Here is a 23190-nt window from a genome sequence, read left to right on the forward strand (position 1 = left end):
AACTAACACAAGATTGCAAACCAACTGTATTTAATTAAAATTTAAAAAATAATCATCTATTAATTTAAAAAAAGTTTTTAAAAAGTCAATGGCTCTTTCAGATGGACCTCATCACAAAGTAACTGAAAATGCTTTTATCTTTGGAAATCTCCAAACTGTGGTCACTGAGCATTTATATTTTGTGAGCTATCTTGGATTATCTGAAGTGGCAGGAAAAGAGTGACAAAAACTCAGGCACTTAGAGGGTGCCCTGGGGATGTGTGCAGCTTTTTTCCCCTTCCACATCTTTCCCTGCATGGACCTCAGTGGCTGAGCAGAATGAGGGCAGGCAGAGTAAAGTGTCTGTAATTCCCATCCATTCCTGAGCCCTGTGGAATCTGAACTTATGCTTACTGCATTGTCACTTGAACATTCAATCTTAACTGTCAAGATGTTCTTCAAAGCAGAGAAAGGACTTCAACATGGTATGCCAAAATCTCTTTTCCATACACTTTTTGGCAGCTATGAAAGAAAATGCTGCTCCTATTCTCAAAAATACTGTTTTTATGTTCCTGTGGAAATTCACGAAGGGGATATTATATTTAATCTTTACCACAGAAGACATACTTATTTCTGATGGAAATAATACTAGACATGGATATCATGGAAAATATTATGTAAGCTTTTATATTGAGTGGGAAATCCACTCTATACCTCTAGAGTATTGTACACCCACCAATCAGGAGGCTGGCCAATGACTACCCACTGTGGAAATTGTTCCTTTGACAAACACGCTGTGCTCCAGGCAAACTGTACCTCTACACATTATCATATAAAACCTGAGACACAGATTAATCTTAGCAGCTATTTGGAGGAAGATATCTCAGCCTCCTCCGCCCCAAATCACAATCCAATATTAACTCATAATCTTTTTCATTGGCTTTGGTAATTGTACCCTTCGAAGACAATCTATGAATATGCATATAGCCCTTAGGCACCTAAACTGCCATTTCATCCAATTAACAAGTTATTAAAAATGCTTTGTGTGAGTACCTCTTCCCTCTTCCTTTCATCACCAAACAGTGAGCAGAGCCTGTAAGGATGAAGGGCAGGAAGCAGTCACAGCAATGGCAGATAGCAAAGGTATCAAAAACAAACAACCAACTTCGTCCCATCTCACTTTTTTTTAAATATCTTTTTTTTTTTCAATTTTTTTTAATTTTTGGCTGCACCATATGGCATGTCGGATCTTAGTTCCCTGACCAGGGATCAAACCCACACTCCCTACATTGGAAACTCGGAGTCTTAACCACTGGATCACCAGGGAAGTCTATAAAAAATATTTGTTTATTTGGCTGTACTGGCTTTTAGTTGTGGCATGTGGTAATCTTCCATCTTCATTTCAGCATGCAGGACTTTTTGTTGTGACATGTGCGATCTAGTTCCCTGACCAGGTATTGAACCTGGGCCACCTGCATTGGGAGCTTGGAGTCTTAATCACTTGACCACCAGGGAAGTCCTCTCCCATCTCGCTTTGTCACTTGATCCTCTAGGTTTAGGTTTTAATGATCAATTCTTCTCCTTTACTAGTTCTTAAGGGACTAGTCCAGGGAAGGCAATGGCACCCACTCTAGTATTCTTGCCTGCAAAATCCCATGGACAGAGGAGCCTGGTAGGCTGCAGTCCATGGGGTCGTTAGGAGTCGGACACGACTGAGCGACTTCCCTTTCACTTATCACTTTCATGCATTGGAGAAGGAAATGACAACCCACTCCAGTGTTCTTGTCTGGAGAATCCCAGGGATGGGGGAGCCTGATGGGCTGCCGTCTATGGGGTCGCACAGAGTCGGACACGACTGAAGCGACCTAGCGGTAGCAGGAGACTAGTCATGAGATGTTCCTGAAGTTTCAGTATGTTGCTAGAGTCATTTTTATGTAGAGTGTTATGGACAGATTATTTTCAGAGCAAATGAGAAGCAGATCATACTTACAGCTAAATTGGCAAAGAGATCCATTTAATACTGCAGTCAGCCTTTTCCTCACTCATCCATGGAAGGAAATGGGCATAGTTAGCCTCAAGAAAAGGAACCTGACTGAGAGAACAATCAAATAAATATATTTTAAGGGACTTCTATTTCCTATAACAACCAGGATGGCTATCAAGTTAACCTATGATAATGAACAGCCCTCAAATCTCCATGACTCCATCCAGGTTTATTTTTCTTCATGAAATGTGTCCAGCATGGGTCAGCAGAGTCTCCATGTCATTTAGTCTCCCGGGTTCCAGGATGTAAAGACTTCATGCTAATTCATGTTCCCACCATCTCTGAGGCTTCCCTTGTAGCTCAGTCAGTAAAGAATCTGGAGACCCAGGTTCACTCCCTGGGTTGGGAAGACCCCTTGGAGAAGGTAATGGCAACCCACTCCAGTATCCTTGCCTGGAAAATCCCATGGACAGAGGAGCCTGGTGAGCTGCAGTTCATGGGGTCGTGAAGAGTCGGGCACGACTGAGTGACTAACACTTACTTATTTACCATCTCTGAAGCAGGAGAAAGAAATGTGCAGCCGGTACCACCAATTAAATGCTTCTACTTGGAAGCGGCACATGTCACTTCCACTCATATTTTATTGGCTGAAGTCAAGTCACCAGCCATACTTAACTTGAAGGGCACAGGAAACTGCGATCTTAACAAGGACCCAGAAGGAAGAAAATCAGAATATTTGTGATTAATTATTACCATACTGCCTATTCCCTGTGACTGACTCAGGAGTTTAATGATACAGTGTGGTTTGAGAATTTAGCCTTGAGTGTGTGACTCTACAAAAGTGGACCCTGAAGGTCTACGATAAGATCTAGTGTCTTGTGGGAGAAAGCTATTTAACTAATAAGTTAGCTTTGTGGTCCCCAACTTGTTGTCACATTTGCTGTAATTCAAGGAAGGTGATAAACACTGTATCTCTTACAAGCATACTTAGTTGTCCCTTATGAGAACTTTCTATTGTTTTAGGAACTAAGAAAAGCTTTGTCTTCCATTGAGGAGTTGGCATGTTTCCAGTTGGAAATTAATTAGAATCTGTTGACTCTGCAGAGAACTAGGTTATAAGCTTTGAATTAGCCCCAAGAGTTAACCTATTTTCTTATCTGCTTTTAACCTTGTTTCTTCCATTGTAATTAATTGTAAAACAATGGTATTATATTTGTCCTTTAGATAAACTACCTCCAGCCATTTTGTGAGAGATGGAGAATGAACAAAGAATTGGAAGTCGAGGGGAGGCGGGTGGGGAAACTTGTCATTTTGTTAAAAACAATAGCTTTCCTGGTGGTGATGTTGTACTATAGTAATGGGCTTTCCAGGTGGTGCTAGGAGTAAAGAACCCTCCTGTCAAAGAAGGAGATGTAAAGAGACGTGGGTTTGATCCTTGGGTGGGGAAGATCCCCTGGAGGAGGGCATGGCAACCCACTCCAGCTTTCTTGCGTAGAGAATCCTTTGGACAGAGGAGCCTGGTGGGCTAATAGGGTCGCAAAGAGTCAGACACGATGGAAATGACTAAGCACGCGTGCACTATAGTAATGCAAGATGTTGCTACTGGGGGCAACTGTGCAAAGGATATACAGGGTTCCTGTGAGTTATTTCTTACAACTGCATGTGAATCTGTAATTATTTCAAAGTTAAAAGATTTTCTTTAAAAAAAAAAATCTACTATATCTTCCCAAAGATGCTGCTGGTGCAGGTGCTTTTTTTTTTTTTTAAGGACTTGAAAATGTCAAGATTCTCTTTCAAACCAACAATGTAATGAAATTCCCAATTTACCATGAAATAGGAATCATTGTTGGAGAAGGCAATGGCACCCCACTCCAGTACTCTTGCCTGGAAAACCCCATGGACGGAGGAGCCTGGTGGGCTGCAGTCCACAAGGTCGCTAAGAGTCAGACACAACTGAGCAACTTCACTTTGACTTTTCACTTTCATGCATTGGAGAAGGAAATGGCAACCCACTCCAGTGTTCTTGCCTAGAGAATCCCAGGGATGGGGGAGCCCAGTGGGCTGCCGTCTATGGGGTCGCACAGAGTCGGACACGACTGAAGCGACTTAGCAGCGGCAGCAGGAATCATTGTGGCAATGACTTGAAACCACAGACAAGGGATACTTCCATGAATTACTCGAAAAGACACAAGATTCATATGTTTAAAACTGAGACACATCGCTGAAGTCTCCCCACCTCGTCATGTCAAAGTCAGAGTTTCCCAAAGAACTCAAACAGCCGCAAAACTCTCTGTCAGACGTCTGAGCTTTGAAACAACCGATGAGAGTCTGAGGAGCCATTCTGAGCAATGGGGAATGCTCACAGACCGTGTGGTGATGAAGGCTTCAAACACCAAGCACTCCAGAAGCTTCGGGGTTGTCACATGTACCACGGTGGGGAAGGTGGATGTGGGCATGAAGGCAAGGCCACGCAAGGTGATGGAAGAGTTGTGGAGCCCAAGGGCCATCTCAGGAGAAGATTCTCAAAGATCTGGTGCCCACTTAACTGTGAAAAAAAGATTTTTATGGGTGGCACTAAAGAAGACACTGAAGAACATCACCCGAGAGATTATTTTGAACCATATGGGGAAACCGGAGTGTCTGAAATCATGAGTGACTGAGGCAATGGCAAAAAGAGAGGCTTTGTTTTTACAACCTTTGATACTATAACTCCATAGACAAGACTGTCATTTAGAAATTGCACCCTGTGAATGGCCACAACTGTGAAGTAAGGAAAGCCCCATCCAAGCAAGAGATGGCTAGTGTTTCATCCAGCCAAAGAGGTGAAAGAGATTCTGGAAACTTTGGTGGTGGTTGTCGAGGTGGTTTCAGTGGGAATGACAACTTCGGTCATGGTGGAAACTTCAGTGGTGAAGGTGGCTTTGGTGGCAGCCGTGATGATGATGGATATGGTGGCAGTGGGGACAGCTATAATGGATTTGGTGATGATGGAAGCAGTGTTCGAGGTGGCAGAATCTACAGTGATTTCGGCAATGACGACAACCAGTCTTCAAATTTTGGACCCATGACAGGAGGAAACTTCGGAGGACGAAGGTCAGGCCCTTGTGGTGGTGGAGGCCAGTACTCTGCCAACTCTTGAAGCCAAGATGGTGAGGGTGGTTCCAGCAGCAGCAGTAGCTGTGGTGGTGGCAGAGCTTTTAATTACTGCGAGGAAACAAAGCTCAACAGGAGAGGAAAGCCAGAGAAGGGACAGGGAAGCTACAGATTACAACAGATTTGTGAACTCAGCCAAGCAGAGTGGTGACAGGGCCTAGCTGCTACAAAGAGGACATGTTTTAGACAATACTCACGTGTATGGGCAAAAAACCTGAGGACTATACTTGTGACTAATTGTATAACAGCTTATTTTAGTTTCTGTTCTGTGGAAAGTGTAAAGCATTCCAACAAAGGGTTTCAATGCAGGTGGTTTTTTTTTTGTTTTTTTTTGCACCCATGCTGTTGATTGCTAAATAAAATAGTCTGATCATGATGCTGAATAAATGTGTATTTTTTTCAATGTGCTGTGTAAAGTTAGTCTACTCTGAAGCCATTTTGGTAAATTACCCCCAGTGTGAAGTTAGAATTCCTTCAGAGTAATGCCAGTTTCCATTTGAAATTTATTTACAACCTGCTGTGATGGGGAAGCTGCTGTCTTCAGACCCTTGGTGTAGTTGAACTGACAGTTATGTGTTGTGACCTGGAGTTCATTGTTAGAAGGGTCACCCATGAAAAGTCATGGAGTTTCTGTTTTTTTGTTTTGTCATTAATGATTGTTGGCAATATATCTAAATTGAGTATATATGTATGCAATATATCTAAACTGAGTTATGGTAACAGATAAAGTTATAAATGGGAATGAAGCTTCTGTATCATCCATTATCATGGATAATCAATAAAAGATTTAATACCCTCTTGAAAAAAAAGGTGAGTACTCTCTGCCTTTTTTCCTTTCTCTCCTCTCTCTGCTTTTTGTCCCCTTCTTTTCCTCCTTTCCTCTCTTTCTCCCTTCCTCCTTTCTTTCTTTTTTCTTTGTTTCTTCTTTCTTACATTTTTCCTTTTGAAAAACAATTGAATCCCTCCTATTGCTAAAAACTATGGTAAGCAGTTGATAAAGAAGACAGAAAATGTGTCTGCCCACATAGTGCTTATAATTTAAAGGAGGAGACAGTAAAATTATAGTTATGATGCATGCTTAAAGTAAAATTAAGAGAGGGCTGAGATGAGGTAAGGGGAGTGAGAATCTGCTCTAGACAAGGTCATCATCTGAGAAGAGGAAGGAGAGAGAGAGAGAGATTTGCATTTTTTGAGAATCCTTAAAACTACCGCACAATTGCACTCATCTCACACGTTAGTAAAGTAATGCTCAAAATTCTCCAAGCTAGGCTTCAGCAATACATGAACCATGAACTTCCTGATGTTCAAGCTGGTTTTAGAAAAGGCAGAGGAACCAGAGATCAAATTGCCAACATCCGCTGGATCATGGAAAAAGCAAGAGAGTTCCAGAAAAACATCTATTTCTGCTTTATTGACTATGCCAAAGCCTTTGATTGTGTGGATCACAGTAAGCTGTGGAAAATTCTGAAAGAAATGGGAATACCAGACCACCTAACCTGCCTCTTGAGAAATCTGTATGCAGGCCAGGAAGCAACAGTTAGAACTGGACATGGAACAACAGACTGGTTCCAAAGGGGAAAAGGAGTACATCAAGGCTGTATATTGTCACCCTGCTTAATTAACTTCTATGCAGAGTACATCATGAGAAACGCTGGACTGGAAGAAACACAAGCTGGAATCAAGATTGCCGGGATAAATCAATCACCTCAGATATGCAGATGACACCACCCTTATGGCAGAAAGTGAAGAGGAACTAAAAAGCCTCTTGATGAGATGAAAGTGAAAGAGGAGAGTGAAAAAGTTGGCTTAAAGCTCAACATTCAGAAAACTAAGATCATGGCATCTGATCCCATCACTCCATGGGAGATAGACGGAGAAACAGTGGAAACAGTGTCAGACTTTATTTTGGGGGGCTCCAAAATCACTGCAGATGGTGATTGCAGCCATGAAATTAAAAGACGCTTACTCCTTGGAAGGAAAGTTATGACCAACCTAGATAGCATATTAAAAAGCAGAGATGTTACTTTGCCAACTAAGGTCCATCTAGTCAAGGCTATGGTTTTTCCAGTAGTCATGTATGGATGTGAGAGTTGGACTGTGAAGAAGGCTGAGCGCCAAAGAATTGATGCTTTTGAACTGTGGTGTTGGAGAAGACTCTTGAGAGTCCCTTGGACTGCAAGGAGATCCAACCAGTCCATTCTGAAGGAGATCAGCCCTGGGATTTCTTTGAAAGGAATGATGCTAAAGCTGAAACTCCAATACTTTGGCCACCTCATGCGAAGAGTTGACTCATTGGAAAAGACTTTGCTGCTGGGAGGGATTGAGGGCAGGAGAAGAAGGGGACGACCGAGGATGAGATGGCTGGATGGCATCACTGACTCGATGGATGCGAGTCTGAGTGAACTCCGGGAGTTGCTGATGGACAGGGAGGCCTGGCGTGCTGCGATTCATGGGGTCACAAAGAGTCGGACACGACTGAGCGACTGAACTGAACTGAAAGGTGACCAGTTTGGCTGGAAGATGGTTGGCAAGGAAAAGGCAAAGATAATCTTGGAAACATTGTGGGCAAAGCAAAAGTGTACTGACTCCAAGCATTGTTATAGGCGACTGTCAGCTCAGACTGACATAATTACTGATATTTGTTCTGAATTAAACAAGTACATTGTTGAACCAATGGAACTTTAAGTAGTCATTGTCTCTCTGATATACTGTTCACATATTTTTCCATATTCATTTTCCAAAGAGAAAGCTAATGAACAAGAAGGGAAGTGATTAAAAAATGGGATAGAAAAGTTGGAGAAGGAAATGGTAATCCACTCCAGTGTTCTTGCCTGGAGAATCCCAGGGACAGGGAAGCCTGGTGGGCTGCCGTCTATGGGGTCGCACAAAGTTGACACGACTGAAGTGACTTAGCAGTAGCAGAAGCAGAGAGCCCTAGGTATGTAAAGTAGCAGCAATAAGGAAAGTCCTTTTGCTGACACACATAGGACACAATGTAAATTTATTATGATTCTCAGAGTCACTCTTTCCATGGGGATGGATATTCTGCTCCTAGCATCTCGTTCCATCTGCCCCAAATTCTGCTAAACGTATTTGTAATCTATTTATTTTATTATTAGAAATATAAGGCCTAAATCCCTTGCAAAAATAACACTATGACTTAAATTTACAATAAAGACTAAAAGACTATTTTGGAGAGAGGTTATCTCCTAAGTGTAGAGAAGGAATGGCAATAGATGAGAGGATATTAGGATATCAAGAGAACTAAACTTTTTTTTTTAGGGCATGTAGCATCTTAGCTCGCCAACCAGGGATCAAACCTACATCCCCTGCATTGGAGACATGGAGTTTTAACCACTGACCTACCAGGGAATTCTCAAGGACTAAAATTTCATGGTAACATTTTATTTATCAATATTGTGAGATGGGTACATGGATGATAAAGGTATTAATCTTTATAATGTTTTGGATTTTTGTGTAGATAATTGCTTTCTCTCTTTTAAAGTTTTTATTTATTTATTTACTTTTGGCTACACTGGCTCTTCGTTGCTGTGCCTAACACTTTCTCTAGTTGGCTTGTGTGGGCTTCCTGTTGTGGTGTCTTCTCTTGTTGCAGAGCATGAGCTTAGGATACGTGAGCTTCAATAGCTGTGTCACACAGACAGGCTTAGCTTACCTACAGCATGTGGCATCTTCCCAGACCAGGAATCAAACCCATGCCCCCTCCATTGGCAGGTGGATTCTTAACCACAGGACCATCAGGGAAGTCCAGGTGATTACCTCCTGACTGTGTCCTAAGAGTAATCTTTAAGCAAGTTAGCTCTTAAAATAGAAAAATTAAAGGAGAGGGGACAGATGGAAAGGGCTATCGGAAAGACTGAGTCTACTAATAGATTTCTCAGACTTGAAGAAACTTAGAGATTTAAACAGTTGACTAAAGGAAGCCCTCCTTTTTAGAGCAGTTAGTCTGTTCACGGTCATGGGACCAGTTGGTGGAGCTAACAGAGGAAACAGGGGGTCAGAGCTTCAAGTCAAGAACTCCTGACTTCAGGCTGTTGTCCAAGAATTGCACCACAACTGCCTGGGATTTCCGTTTTGTTTTATCACTGTTGATACCAAATTTCATTTTAGTGACACAACTACTATCTGGAAGTTAGAAGTAGACTTGCTATTTAATGGCAAACTGGAGAACGTATTTTAAACAAGGATGACAAGGGACCCTTCCGGTCCTCAGTAGGGTTTCCCGGGTTGCTCACATGGTAAAGAATCTGCCTGCAGTGAGGGAGACCCAGGTTCGATCCCTGGGTCAGGAAGATCCCCTGGAGAAGGCAATGGCAACCCACTGCAGTATTCTTGCCTGGAGAATCCCATGGACAGAGGAGCCTGGCAGGCTGCAGTCTACGAGGTCACAAAGAGTGGAACCTGACTGAGGGACTAACACATGCACAATAGAGCAAGGAACGTGTTTCTGGTAGGAGCCCAACCCAGCTGACTTTGCCTCCCAGCACCCTAGTCTCTGGTTCTGAAAACCTACCACCCTCAGAACTGGGGAAGGAAAACTCATTGGGATCACTTGGGGTCAGCACTACATCTCCACTGCCCCCCAAGGATACTCGAGTTCCTCAGGTTATCAACCAACTGTCACTGGCAGAGAACTTACTTTGATATGAAAGGAAGAACTTAATCAGGTTAGTGTTCCAAGAAACTTCAGAACAGCTGCAACTTGGCTGAAAATCTTGTTTATCTTGTTGATCTCTTTAATTGTGCCTATAAGCCCAGAGACTCTCTGATGGCTCTAATATAAAGAATAAATGGCGTGTGGGAATCCAGTAATTAAGTTTCCTTTCATTTCCTGTGTGGTAATTTTTATGGAGACCACCATGATAATTTTCTCTCATGAGGCTGAGACAGAAAGGAAGTGCCAGGAGAAAACTCAGAAGGAATGAACAATTCAGGAAGTGCATCAATTTCATAATCAAACCTGCACATGTTGGGTTTCAAGCAGACTCAAGACTAGTTGGAGTACAGTGATCTAAAATCACTTCAACTTCAGAACAAACGCCTTTGTTGATAAAATTGATTATGCCTTTCACATGAGTCCTTTTCCAGAAACTCCCTGATGGTCCGGTGGTTAGGACTCTGGGCTTTAACTGCTGAGGGCTTGGGTTCAATCCCTGGTGGGGAAACTAAGATTCCACAAGTTGTGTGATGCGGCCAACAAACAAATAATAATATCAGAGGGAAGAAAGAGATACAATATAAACAAAATAAAGAATATCTATATAAGACCAACAGCAAATATTTTTTAAAAATAACCTAAACAAATGAAACTTTTTTCTAACCCCACAGTAGTTTCTCAGTAGTATGCACCTCTATTTGATGTTTACTGAGAAATGTTTTGATCACCACTTTCAAATGTGAATGTGCAAATGAATTATCAGGTTAAAATGCAGATTCTGATTCAGTAGACGGAGAATGAGATGGTTGGATGACATCACTGACTCAATGAACATGAGTGTGAGCAAACTCATGGAGATAGTAAAGGACAGGGAAACCTGGCAGGCTGTAGTCCATGGGGTCACAAAGAGTCAGACACGACTGAGTGACTGAACAACAGCAGCAACAAGATCTGAGATTCTGCATTTCAAGGGGATGGGCCTGAGATTCTGCTTGGTTTTTTTTTTTTTTGGCCACACTGTGAGTCATATGTGGGATCTTAGTTCACCAACTAGGGATGAACCCATGCCCACTGCTGTGGAAGTGTGGCATCTTACAACTGGACTACCAGGAAAGTCCCAGATTCTGCCTTTCTAGAGAGTGCCTAGGAGATGTCCATAGTGCTGGCCTAGGTTTTAGATAAGCTCTAAACTCATCCAACAGTTACTGTTTTAGATTTTAAAAGACATTCTTTAAAAATAATAAATTAATCCAAACAACTGGAAACTAGGGTGAGTTTCAATGCTAAAGACTCATGTCTCTTTGGGCCAAGAAGAAACTTTTGTGAGTTGAGATCAAGAGCAAGCTGGCAGACAAAAGCAGTGCCAGGCAAGATGCCACCTGATTGGATGACAGAGGATGAGATGGTTGGATGGCATCACCAACTCGATGGACATGAGTTTGAGTGAACTCTGGGAGTTGGTGATGGACAGGGAGGCTTGGTGTGCTGCAGTCCACGGGATTACAAACAGTCAGATACCACTGAGTGACTGAACAGAAAATTAGATGAGACATCTTCAATGCTTGGAGGTAAGTGGTGTTTCATGAAAAAGTGGGAGCTGCCAGATATGGTATCTGAACACTACATAGAATGTTTAAGACCCACTACTTTTATATGATTAAAGAATTTTGCTCTGGGAAGAGAAGAGAATGAGGAAGATGCAATTCTTTGAAGAGTTACTGGTCGAGTGGGAGTGGGAACTTTGACACAAGTAAGTTCTCATGATCACCTACATGAAAGGGGAGGGTTGAGAGCAGAGCTGTCTGTGGCCTTCATATGCTCAACTGAATAGTAGCCATTCAAATCAGTAATTACAGGACTTCCCTGGGGTCCAGTGGCTAAGACTCCAAGCCCCCAGTGCAGGGGACCCAGGTTCCATCCCTGATCAGTGAACTAGATCCCACATGCTGAAACTAAGAGTTTACATGCCCCAACTAAAGACCTGGTGCAGCCAAATAAATAAATGATAAAAACTAAATAAATTTAGAAAAGAAGTAAATTAAAAAAAATCAGTGACTAGCAAGAATAATAATTGTTGAATTGAGTCAGGAGAATTACTGACATTAAAGAGAGGTTGCATTGAACTAGGGTGGGGGAAAACTCTTGCAGAAAATGCAAACATTTACCTCGTGATTATGACAAAAGCCAGGCCAAGAAAAATACTGTTTCTTTTCAAAGGAAACATGAAATTACCTTTTCCTATGTGAAAAACCAAACTGATGAGTTCTTTTAGAAGTCTCTGTCCCCATCACTTAACCTCATCCAACTTCTTATTGCCTTTAGATTCCCTTGTCAAATCTTACTGGAGAAGCAGACTCATTGATTCTCTTTACTCAGGTATTTACAAAGACTGTCTTGCAAAATATAACTTAAATATATGGGGTATATTCCTACCTATCTTGGTAAATAAAAGTCCAAATGGCTACAAAGATGATTCGTAAATTGAGCATGGTAGTGAAAGCATCAGTAAGTATGGGGTTGAACCTGGCTATCATGCTGTGTAAGGTCAGCAGGGTCCAGGTGACTCTGTGATGTTCATCATAGCCTAGTGAATCTGTGAAACTGATTTTTATCATCAGGGTGGTTGTTTACCTGACAAAATAACCCCATCACTTAATTATACCAAAAAGGGAGTTCTTAACATCTACTTTTGGCCACATTGCATTCTCAGGGCATTGATTCAGGTCAAAAACACTAAGTTAACAGTATTTCATGGAGTATTTAACGACCCACCAATAAAAAAATAGTTTCCTCACTGATGCCTGAAATTTCACTGTTGATGTTTGTCTTCATTTAGTCAGTATAGGTTGTATAACATAACTAGTCCTGAAATTCTTAAAAAACTATTGCCAGTTCTTTATGTAATGAACAATTTTCTGAAAGCTAGGCATGCCTTAGGTTAGATACTTGAGTCAAAAGAAAATAATACAGTAAGTCCGCTATATACAAACAGGTTCCATTCCAAGAGCTCGTTTTTAAGTTCAATTTGTTCAACAAAGTGAGCCTAGCACCCAACTAACACCACTGGCTTCCTAGTACTGTACTGTAATAGGTTTATAATACTCTTCACATAAGTAATACATAAAAACACACAAAAAAGAAAGAAAACATTTTTAACATTACAGAGCAATAGCTTGAAAGGTACAGTAGTATAGTACAACAGCTGGCTTAGAGGGGCTGGCATCAAGTGAACAGGCAAGAAGAGTTACTGACTGGAGCAGGGAGAGGAGATGGGAGATGGTAGAGCTGAAGGGTCATCAGCAATAGGAGATGGAGGGCAAGTGGAAACTTCACTCACCCCTGACCCTGATGTTGATGGAATGCACATTCACATCTTTGAAAGACTGCAACTTGAAGGTTCATATGTAGGGGACTTACTAAATAGTACATGATTTTCTTCTCTAGAAGAGGGACCCATAAGAGTGTTAAGAATAGTTTATTATTGTACTAGTCAGGGTTCTATAGAGAAACAGAACCAATATATCTAGCACCTATATGATACTTATACATAATGCATGCATGCTAAGTCGTGTCCAACTCTTTGCAACCTCCTGGACTAGAGCCTGCCAGGCTCCTCTATCCGTGGGACTTCCCAGATGAGAATACTGGAGTGGATTACATTCTCTTCTCCAGGGAATATTCCTGACCCAGGGATCGAACCAGCATCATCAGTGACTCCTGCATTGGAGATTCTTTACCACTGAACCACCTGGGAAGCCCTGTGTGTAATGTATTAGTTCAGTTCAGTTCAGTCACTTAGTTGTGCCCGACTCTTTGAGACCCCATGGACTGCAGCAGGCCATGCTTCCCTGTCCTTCACCAACTCCCGGACCTTTCTCAAACTCATGTCCATCAAGTCAGTGATGCCATCCAACCATCTCATCCTCTGCTGTCCCCTTCTCCCACTGTGTACCATTATCAAGGATATTGATGAGAAATGTTTAATAGATTATTGTAACTATCTTTGAAAACAAATGCAGCTTAATCTCTTTTTAACCAGTTCTGTTTAAAAATAGATATATTGCATTCAGGATACAATCAACCTGAATCCTGAAACTCTAAAGTGTTTCTGTAAGTGAATCTCATAGATTTTTCAAAAATCCTTAGTGATGAATGAAGACCTTTGAAGAGAATGAACCATGGTTTCAATCAACACTATCCCTTCTGCCTACAGACACAGTAAGAGAACAAATATACACAGAAGAGTCTATATCTTGGCTGTGGGTTTTTTGGTTGCAGGAATGTGATCCTAAGTTGTCACTATTTTAAATAAAGTCAGGCTATAATAGAATATTTCATCTGAAGATATGGTGTCAAGCAACTATGAAAGGTCTTATATGTGGAATCAATTCTTGATTCAAAAAATATGCTTAAGATCAAACTGAATCAGTATAACAGAAAAATAATGACAAAGGCTGAAAATTCTCCCCTAATTTTTTTTTTCTTCTTCTGTTAGTAAACCGATGTAGAAGAGACACTTTGTACCCTGAAGGAGACTGCTGTCGCATCTGATAAATCATATAAGCTCCAGTGAATGCATGTCATCACCCTCAGAAATGACACGTCTATCTTTGTCACCCTTGTGGGATTTGAGCACTGACACTGTCAGAGAACTTGACTAATAACCTTCACCTGGACCTTTCAAACTCTGCACTTCTTGATAAAGATCGTGATAAAGGACAATATTTTCACAGGTTGACAGGGTCAGGAGAAGAGGGTCACTGAGGACTTTGACACTTTAAAGTTCAGTTTACAGTAGGCTGGGAGAAACCTTAAGTTTTGCTGCACTTAACAATTGTCGGGATGAATCACAACAAAATGAATGTGTGACCCTCAGAGATACTGCACTGGCTTTATTCTCTCAAAGATATGTGCATAGGAGGGCAATTATACACATCATTGTTTGACAAGGACACACTGTTGACATTCTCTAAGTTTAAATCGAATGCCTTTCACTTGATATTGTGCGCTTTAGGGCATGTGCTGTTTTATCAGTGAGAGATTCATCATGACAGGGAATGGGAAGAAGCAAGTCATTCCCCTTATGTTCAAAATGCAAAAGCAAAGGTAAATTTTGCTAAAGATGGAGCCATACCCAGGGGAAAGGACAATTCTGAAATGCCCATTGTATTTTTTAATCCACATGTTTGAAAATATGAGACAATCTTGACTCTATCCAGGGGAATGTGCTCAATTCCTTCTTTCTCAATGTCATTTTGGTTTAAAAAGTCATACATTTACATCATGACCAAAAACCTTGGAACATCACGAAACGGTAACTAAGCATGATTATTTTGTGCATTCAATAATGCAGATTTCAAGAGACTACGCAAACAGGAATCCTTGAAATTGCTTTATTGTTGACAAAAACAGCGTATAATTAAAGATTTGATGAGGAATCTGCAAACAATAAAGAATGTGACTATTGCCAGCAAAATACAATTATTCCAAGTCCTCTGGACATTACAAATATAGTTCTTTCGCACCAGATGGTTCACATGTAACAAAGCCATTTTAGAATGGTTAATTGTGCTTTGACAAAACCTTCGAAGAATGAGGTAGTTTCCTTTACCCACCATATCTTCCCCATTACCATTGTTACACTTTTAGTGAGCTTAAATCCTTTTAACATGACCTTTAAATAATTATTCATAAGAGCCAAGCCTTATTTACAAAGTATTTCTTTCTACTTGATTATTCTTAAAGGGAATTTCAAGAATCACTTCATAACTGGAAAATTTTGAGACAAGCAATGGTGCGGGCTTTTTCTTTACAATTAGACTTAGAGGCAAGAGAACAAGTTCTAAAAATTCCATAGTTAAGCTGGTATTCTCCCATTTCTATCCATAAATGCTGATTTTAATACTACGTCCACAAAAAACAAAACAAAACACTACTTCCTCACACTCCGATTTTCTCTCAGCCATCAAGCAAGCACAAATTCTTTAGAATAGGGAGTTAGGTTCCATGTGTAGGCTGATTGGGCAATTCGTGTGGTCATTCATTCTTATTCATCAATAGGGGACCATGTGCATAATTTATGAATGCATACAAATTAGCTAGCTTATTTAAAGACTTCATTCAAAATCTACTCACACCCATACTCTTGAGAGAATACTAACACTCTTTAGAAACTTATCAATTAAGTAGAAATTGAGGCAGGTATTTGCAATCCTTTCTCGACCCTGAGAATGACTTTAACAACCACTATGAAATTAGCTTGAGGACATCACGGCATGTTGTACAATTTAGTTAAAAACAAAATGATAATATTCAACTACTTTCCAAGTCAGTTAACCTTCACCAAGGAAAGGGGGGATGGTGGCAAATAGTATTCCCAAGGGGAAAAAGAAGTCTTGATTTACTCCTTGCTACTTATTTGTCTCAAGATGATTCACAAATCTTAAAACAGTTGAAGAAAAGACATAATAGATTTTATAGATATGCAATTATAAACTCTTAACCAAATTGGTAGTAATTCGAAGTGGTTCCCATGGAACATGAATGTCAGATTCCCATGTAACATGACCTCAAGGTCATGGCAAAATTCTAGTATCTGATAAGCTGACCACTATATTTAGTTATCTCCTAGCTGGCAATGTTTGTATTCGGCACCTATATTGAAGGCTGGAGATCCCTATAACTGGCACAAGAAAAAAAAAAGGTGTTTTGGACAGCACAGACCCAAGTTTGAGATTTTCCTTTCTTTCTCTACAACCAGTTGTTCTTCCTCTAATATCTCTAACTAAAATTGTCTCCATTCAGTGATGGGTAACAAGGAATTTAGCCATTGTAATAGTGAGCTTGAGGAGAAATCTGTCAGTGAAAATACATTTAAATTCATTCTCATATCACAGTTCAGAATTTTTACCATCCCAACAGTGGATTCCATAGGTAAATATGATGTAATTCAAGTTTTAGACCTTATTAATTGGGCCTACTGTGGTATGAAAAATATACTTATTTACCTGAAACTTCAGTACTTGAATCCAGCAGACTCATTTGCTAAGACTGAACTTAATGCCTTTATCATTCACTAAAGCAAATATATTTACATGTATCTGAATTATTTACTCCAAACTCTTCTATATTCTACTGTTTCATTATCATATCCTCAGATGAATATCTGGTACATATGCTGAAGATGGAAAATAAATCACTTTCTTCTATTTTTCATTTTAAAATTTTTTTCTTTTTTGTCTGTACAACTTTCAGGATCTTAGCTTCCCAACCAGGGACCATACTCCAGCCCCTGCAGTTCACTGCACCAAGTTCATACCACTGGACAGCCAGGGAATTCCCTACCTTTGTGTTTTTAAAACAGCTTTCTGGCAATGATTTTTTTTTTTAATAAAAAACTCTTTGCAATATTTTAAATAGCCTTTCTTTTAAAACCTCAAACTGTGAAAAACTGTTGTGCTAAGTCTTCCTCCTATTTTCCAAGTAGCTGTAATCCATCATTTTCAAGCTAAGTCTAAACAGTTTGGTTCATAATTGACATTTTCCAGAAAAAGTCGCTCTAGAAACATTTTATTTCAATAATACCTGACTTTGAATTTAAGAAGATCAGCAAGGATGCTTTAGTTTGAAGTGTTCTTTTGTTAGATGTTCCCTGGTGGCTCAGACGGTAAAAGCGTCTGCCTCCAATGCGGGAGACCCGGGTTCGATCCCTGGGTCAGGAAGATCCCCTGGAGAAAGAAATGGCACCCCACTCTAGTACTCTTGCCTGGAAAATCCCATGGACGGAGGAGCCTGGTGGGCTGCAGTCCATGGGGTCACAAAGAGTCGGACACGATGGAGTGACTTCACTTTTGTTAGATGTACCACAACAGCTTAACATTGCTCCAAAGGAATGCAGTTAACAAACACACCAAGTTGGTACAACAATTACACCAATATGCAGCATGCAGATTTGTGTGTGTGCTCAGTTGCTTCCGACTCTTTGAGGTCCCGTAGACTCTAATCCACCAGGCTTCTCTGTCCATGGAATTTTCCAGGCAAGAATATTGGAATCGGTTGCCATTTCCTACTCCAGAAGATCTTCCACCCAAGGATCAGACTCTTGGCAGATTCTTGGATAGCTCAATAAGCAGTAAACCAGGAGGTAATTTCTACCAGTAACTACTAAGTACTAATCTACTGAGCAGTTTCCCATGAGAGGAAACAAAGGAATGGAAAAATAGGACATATTTCTTCTAAAAATGAGATGAAAATGTTCATTGTGATTTCTTGATAACAGATGTGCTCTGGCCTTTGCTTCATTATCTAACTGTGTTATTAATAAATACTACTTTTATACCTAAAACTTGAAATAGGAGAGTACAAATGCCATGAAGGTCATGTCTATATACTACTTATTTCTAATCTCTACTGTGAGTTGTTGGCACATTAATCATCAAATGAACTCATCATCAAATTAACTATCAGCTTTTCTGATCTTTATCAGTCAATATGTTAAGCTTGTTGAAAGAGTGACTCCTTTTGTGGGGAGGTATTTAGAAAACAGACACCTGAACAAATTCTACCTGTGGCAAAACAAAATGATAGGTGTTATTGTCGTTGTTTAGTCACTAAGTGGTGTCCAGTTCTTTGTGACTCCATGGATTGTAGCCCTCCAGGCTCCTCTGTCCATGGGATTTCCCAGGCAAGAATACTGTAGTGGGCTGACATTTCCTTTTCCTGTGTCAAGGATCTTGCCAATTCAAGGATCGAACCAGCGTCTCCTGCACTGGCTGAATTCTTTACTGCTGAGCCACCAGGGAAGCTGGATAGGTATTATATCTACTAAAATTATTTGCCAGGATTAATATTTATAACTTAGTTATCACATATCCACAAAAGAAACCCACATTCCATGAATATCAGGATCCTCCTTATAATGTTTCTCTGTGCTGTGCTGTGCTTAGTCACTCAGTTATGTCTGACTCTTTGGACCCTATAGACCATAGGCCCCCAGGCTCTTCTGTCCATGGGGATTCTCCAGGCAAGAATAATGAAGTGAGTTGCCATGCTCTCCTCCAGGGAATCTTCCCAACCCAAGGACTGAACCTAGGTCTCCCTCATTGCAGGCAGATTCTTTACCATCTGAGCCACCAGGGTAGCCCAAGAATACTGGAGCAGGTAGCCTATCCCTTCTCCAGGGGATCTTCCCAACCCAGTAATTGAACCAGGGTCTCATGCATTGCAGATGGATTCTTTACCAGCTGAACTATCAGGGAAGCCCAATGTTTCTCTAACCCCTGTCTAAGCTTTAGTGTAGCCCACAAATATTTATTGCTCTCAATACTATAAAAACTATATCACTCACTGAAAGTAAACATTGTTTTCTCCTTAAAATATTCTTTTCCCAATCATAAGGGTAAACTGAACATATAATTTTAAAAAGGAACTTTTTAAGGAAAAAGAATAAAGTGATTGAGTGGGAATGGGGAAAATAAATAAGCTTATAGCAGCAACTGGTTTTATAGCACAAATTCCCTAAAACAGAGCTGAAACTGCAGCTTTAATAAAAGGTTCCTACAATCCTTTTGACCAAGATATATTCATTAATTGCCTTCAAGTGGGCACCCAATGGGAAGAGCTGACTTGGAAAAAAACCCTGGTGCTGGGAAAAATTGAAGGTAAAAGGAGAAGGGGGCAGCAGAGGATGACATGGTTAGATAGATAGCATCACCAACTCCATGGACATGAATTGGAGCAAACTCTGGGAGATAGCAGAGGACAGAGGAATCTGGCATGCTGCAGTCCTTGGGGTCACAGAGAGTTGAACATGACTGAGAGACTGAACAAGTGCCCCAAAGTGCTCTGATCTGAGGAAAGCCAGACGCCAATAATTTGGCCACCTGATGCGAAGAACTGACTCATTGGAAAAGACCTTGATCCTGGGAAAGATTGAAGGCAGGAGGAGAAGGGGACGACAGAGGATGAGATGGTTGGATGGCATCACTGACTTGATGGACACGAGTTTGAGCAAGTTCCAGCCGTTGGTGATGGACAGGGAAGCCTGGCATGCGGCAGTCCATGGGGTCACAAAGAGTCGGACACTACTAAGTGACTGATCTGAACTGAACTGAGACCACTTGTTTGGGTACAATTGTATCAAGCAACAAAACTGATATGATGAAGAGTTCTCATCCAGGGTATATAACATAAGCTTCTCAGATCTTCAGAAGGCTGACACTGCCAAGTCATATAATCAGTGTGACACTGTACTTTCTTGTAGCTACTGCAGGTCTTTTTTTTTCCTCCCTAGTGACAACCTTTTAAGAAAAGAATAAAGGGGGTTTACTAGGTAGGAAAAAAAAAGGGATTCTCCAACGATGTTTCCCAGGCATTTATTCCTTTTTCCCTTTTCTTTTTCCTCTGTACTTTTGGAAGTAAAGGTTTTGTTATGAGTGTATTTATTCCTGCAAGTTCTAGGAAGCATAGTACCTGTCCCTGAAATGGACTCGTCTTTTGGTGTATTGTGAGCTGAATCCTTGATAAATGACTGCAACAGAGAAATTCCTAAAAGCAAACAGCTTTAGGAAATGCTCTGGTTATTTCTAATGCCTGAACACTTTAAGATCTTGGTTTCTACTGATTTTGTTTTGAAAAAGGCTGATGAACTCGGTCTGAAATGTAAAAATGGGGGAAAAAAAATGGAAGAGAACATGCAAAATAAGCTAATCATTATCATTTTAAGTGCCACCAGTTCTGTTTATAATCATGCACATGTGAATTGCTGAATCTCATTTGATCAACCCAATTAAACATTAAATAATTGCAGCCAATTATGCAAATATCAGCAACAATATTAATTTGTTGATCTTTTTGAGCAGATTAGCCTCACATGTTCCTAATGCTAGACTATCTTACGCCTTAAATGATCAATTAGTGTTACGATAACTAAGTCTTGAAGAATGGATAATTGCCTAGTTATAATGTGCCACTCTTGCTGTATTAATCCACTGCAATTAAACAAACAGTGCACAAGGAAAAAAGATGTGCAGATGTTCCTTTTAAATCTATTTAACAAGTTAGTGTCAAGGTCAATTTCCTGTCTTATTACTTAAATGAGAATGGCAGATTGTGTTCGCTGTTTTAAGAGACTTGGTTCCTTTAAATGTACTTCCTTCGTCTTCACAAAGTCTGGTTTTTAAGGGCTTAAAATGCTCTTAAGGTTTGATGAAAGAAATCACACAGACATAATGTCAAGACATATTGTTCTCCAACTTTTACAAGGAACATGTCTAGCCATACTAAATTTAGAGATGCAAAGTATAAAATGTATTTGTGGCAAACACAAATGACTTCCATTTCTCATAGGAATGTTGAGAATTATTATGTTATGCTGGTTATTATGTGCTACTTGACAGGTTAGAATTACCTTAGGTCATTTCTAGACTACATAAGTGAGGTCACAAGGTTTAGCAAAGGCAAACGCATACCCTTAGAATACTACTTGGTGAACAACGTGCAGGCAGGACAGTCAAAGCATGTCAGACCTGAAAAGAACAGACTCTCCCAAGACTTCACATTGCCAATTAAGAGCCCCCTAAAAAAGATATTTTTACCATTCCTTTTCATCTTCTACTTTTCTCATTTTCATTTTACCATTCCTATCTAAAAAGACCCTATGGCCAAAAGTCTTGGAAAAGAATCAAAGCCCCATTTGCTATGTGCTGCTAAATGCCTTAAGGAAATTTTTCCAGCACGTCAAACTTGTAGAATTTTTTTCCTTGCTCTGAAAAGAGAATGAAATATGATCAGCAAGATGAAAGTTATTAGGACTGAAGGAAACCAAAATAAAATGTCTGAGAGTTGACCTTCCAAGGGTAAATGTTTTCTATCAAGATTTGACTTTCCCCTAGATAAACCAGGATACTACAATTTTAACTCACGGCTCCCAAACAAGGAAAATATCATCCATAATTGCTCTCCCTATACCCTAACCATGTGCTTATCCAATCCCCATTCAACAGGAAAGAGCACCTATAAACCCAGAGTATAAAATCCAGAGTATATTCCTCTTTGCTTTCTACCACAAAACTAAATATGATTTATTTTGTATTTAACACTTTAACATTTATGTATTTAACATATAACATGTCATTTCCATTTGTTTGGTATGATATCACCATCTTTTTAGAATTATTACTTTAATTCCAAGACACTCTTCAAATAAGAAATCATTCCTCCAACAAACTACAATCAGAGTATCTCTAATGACTTGGCAGTCCATGGAAAGTAAAGACAACATGAGGTAAATATAGACAAAGTCAGAATCAATCACAAATTCTAATAAATAGGTTTCAAAATATAGAAACAAAGAAGGTACACTTCTATAGAAGCTAAATGTTCATTCATTCCTTACTATGGGCCAGGCTAGGGGATGCAAAGATCTATAAGGCACAAGACCCTCAGTCCTATAGTGAAGCCTGCCCACGAATTACAACACAATCTGGAGACAGCAGGGGTGCTCTTGTTGATGTACCAGTGGAGCCTGGTGCAGACTGTGATATCAGGAAGGAGGGGAGCTTTTCCCTAAGATGTACTTAGGGACCTGGAAAGAAATGTAAGGGAAAGAAATCCAGTTTCTCTAAGTCTTGATTTATAAACAACAACAACACACTTTTCTGAGGATGGAGATGTGGCCTGGGAAATGGTACCTGTGAAATGTACTCAGATCAGCTTTCAAACACAAAGACACTCACTGGGTTGAGAAGCAGAACATAACTTGTGCTAAAGAATAAACATTAAAAAAAAAAAAAATCTGAGTGAAGCCCTAAGGGAGGCACTAAGATTATGGAGGGAAATTCTACAATTATATGGCTTCAATAATCAACTCTAGAGAAGGTAAGGAAAACTTCTAGGAGCAAGTTTAGAAACTATCATTGGATGATGGTGATTTGTCTTCTCTGGCATGAAGAAACAATCGCCCTGGTAACACAGATAATATGAACAACAGGATACACAACTAAAATCAGGTAGCCAAAGACAATTCCCATAATTCAAATGCCACAGTCTGTCCCACGCGCACACAAATGATATCCGGTTCTTTTCCATTCAGGCTACCGTGATTGTCCAGTCGCTCTCTTCTCTTCCGTACTACAAGAAAAGCAAGAAAACAGGTTTCAGTGTAAAAGCTAACAGCGCAGGAGCAGCTTATAAATAAACTTAATGATATAACCAACGTTGAACAAACGGTTCACTTCTGTTTTGTACATTAAAAGCAGGTTCATATTGAAAATAAGACCATGTATAAAGAAACAGTCAAATACCTGGGAAGAATCATAGATTTTATAATGATTGTTGACCTCAAATTTATAGCTGGTATAGGTTCTTTACACATGCCTTTTCATTGCTATTCTGTATT

General features: G+C 40.1%; 1 protein-coding gene and 1 pseudogene across 1 annotated transcript in view; one reads left to right on the forward strand and one right to left on the reverse strand.

The window, feature by feature from the left end:
- Positions 1-4205: 4205 nt before the first annotated feature.
- Positions 4206-5267, forward strand: LOC120857994 (annotated as a pseudogene).
- A 9904-nt stretch (positions 5268-15171) lies between these two features.
- The window catches only part of BCAT1 (branched chain amino acid transaminase 1), an 82796-nt gene continuing 74777 nt past the window's right edge, over positions 15172-23190 (reverse strand). Inside the window, exon 11 of the mRNA XM_040234576.1 lies at positions 15172-22922. Within this exon, the coding sequence (XP_040090510.1) occupies positions 22881-22922 (42 nt within the window). The 3' untranslated portion in view covers positions 15172-22880. The remainder of the gene's footprint in view (positions 22923-23190) is intronic.

The sequence above is a fragment of the Oryx dammah genome, unplaced genomic scaffold (assembly GCF_014754425.2).
Source record: "Oryx dammah isolate SB20612 unplaced genomic scaffold, SCBI_Odam_1.1 HiC_scaffold_29, whole genome shotgun sequence".
Classification (NCBI taxonomy): domain Eukaryota; kingdom Metazoa; phylum Chordata; class Mammalia; order Artiodactyla; family Bovidae; genus Oryx; species Oryx dammah.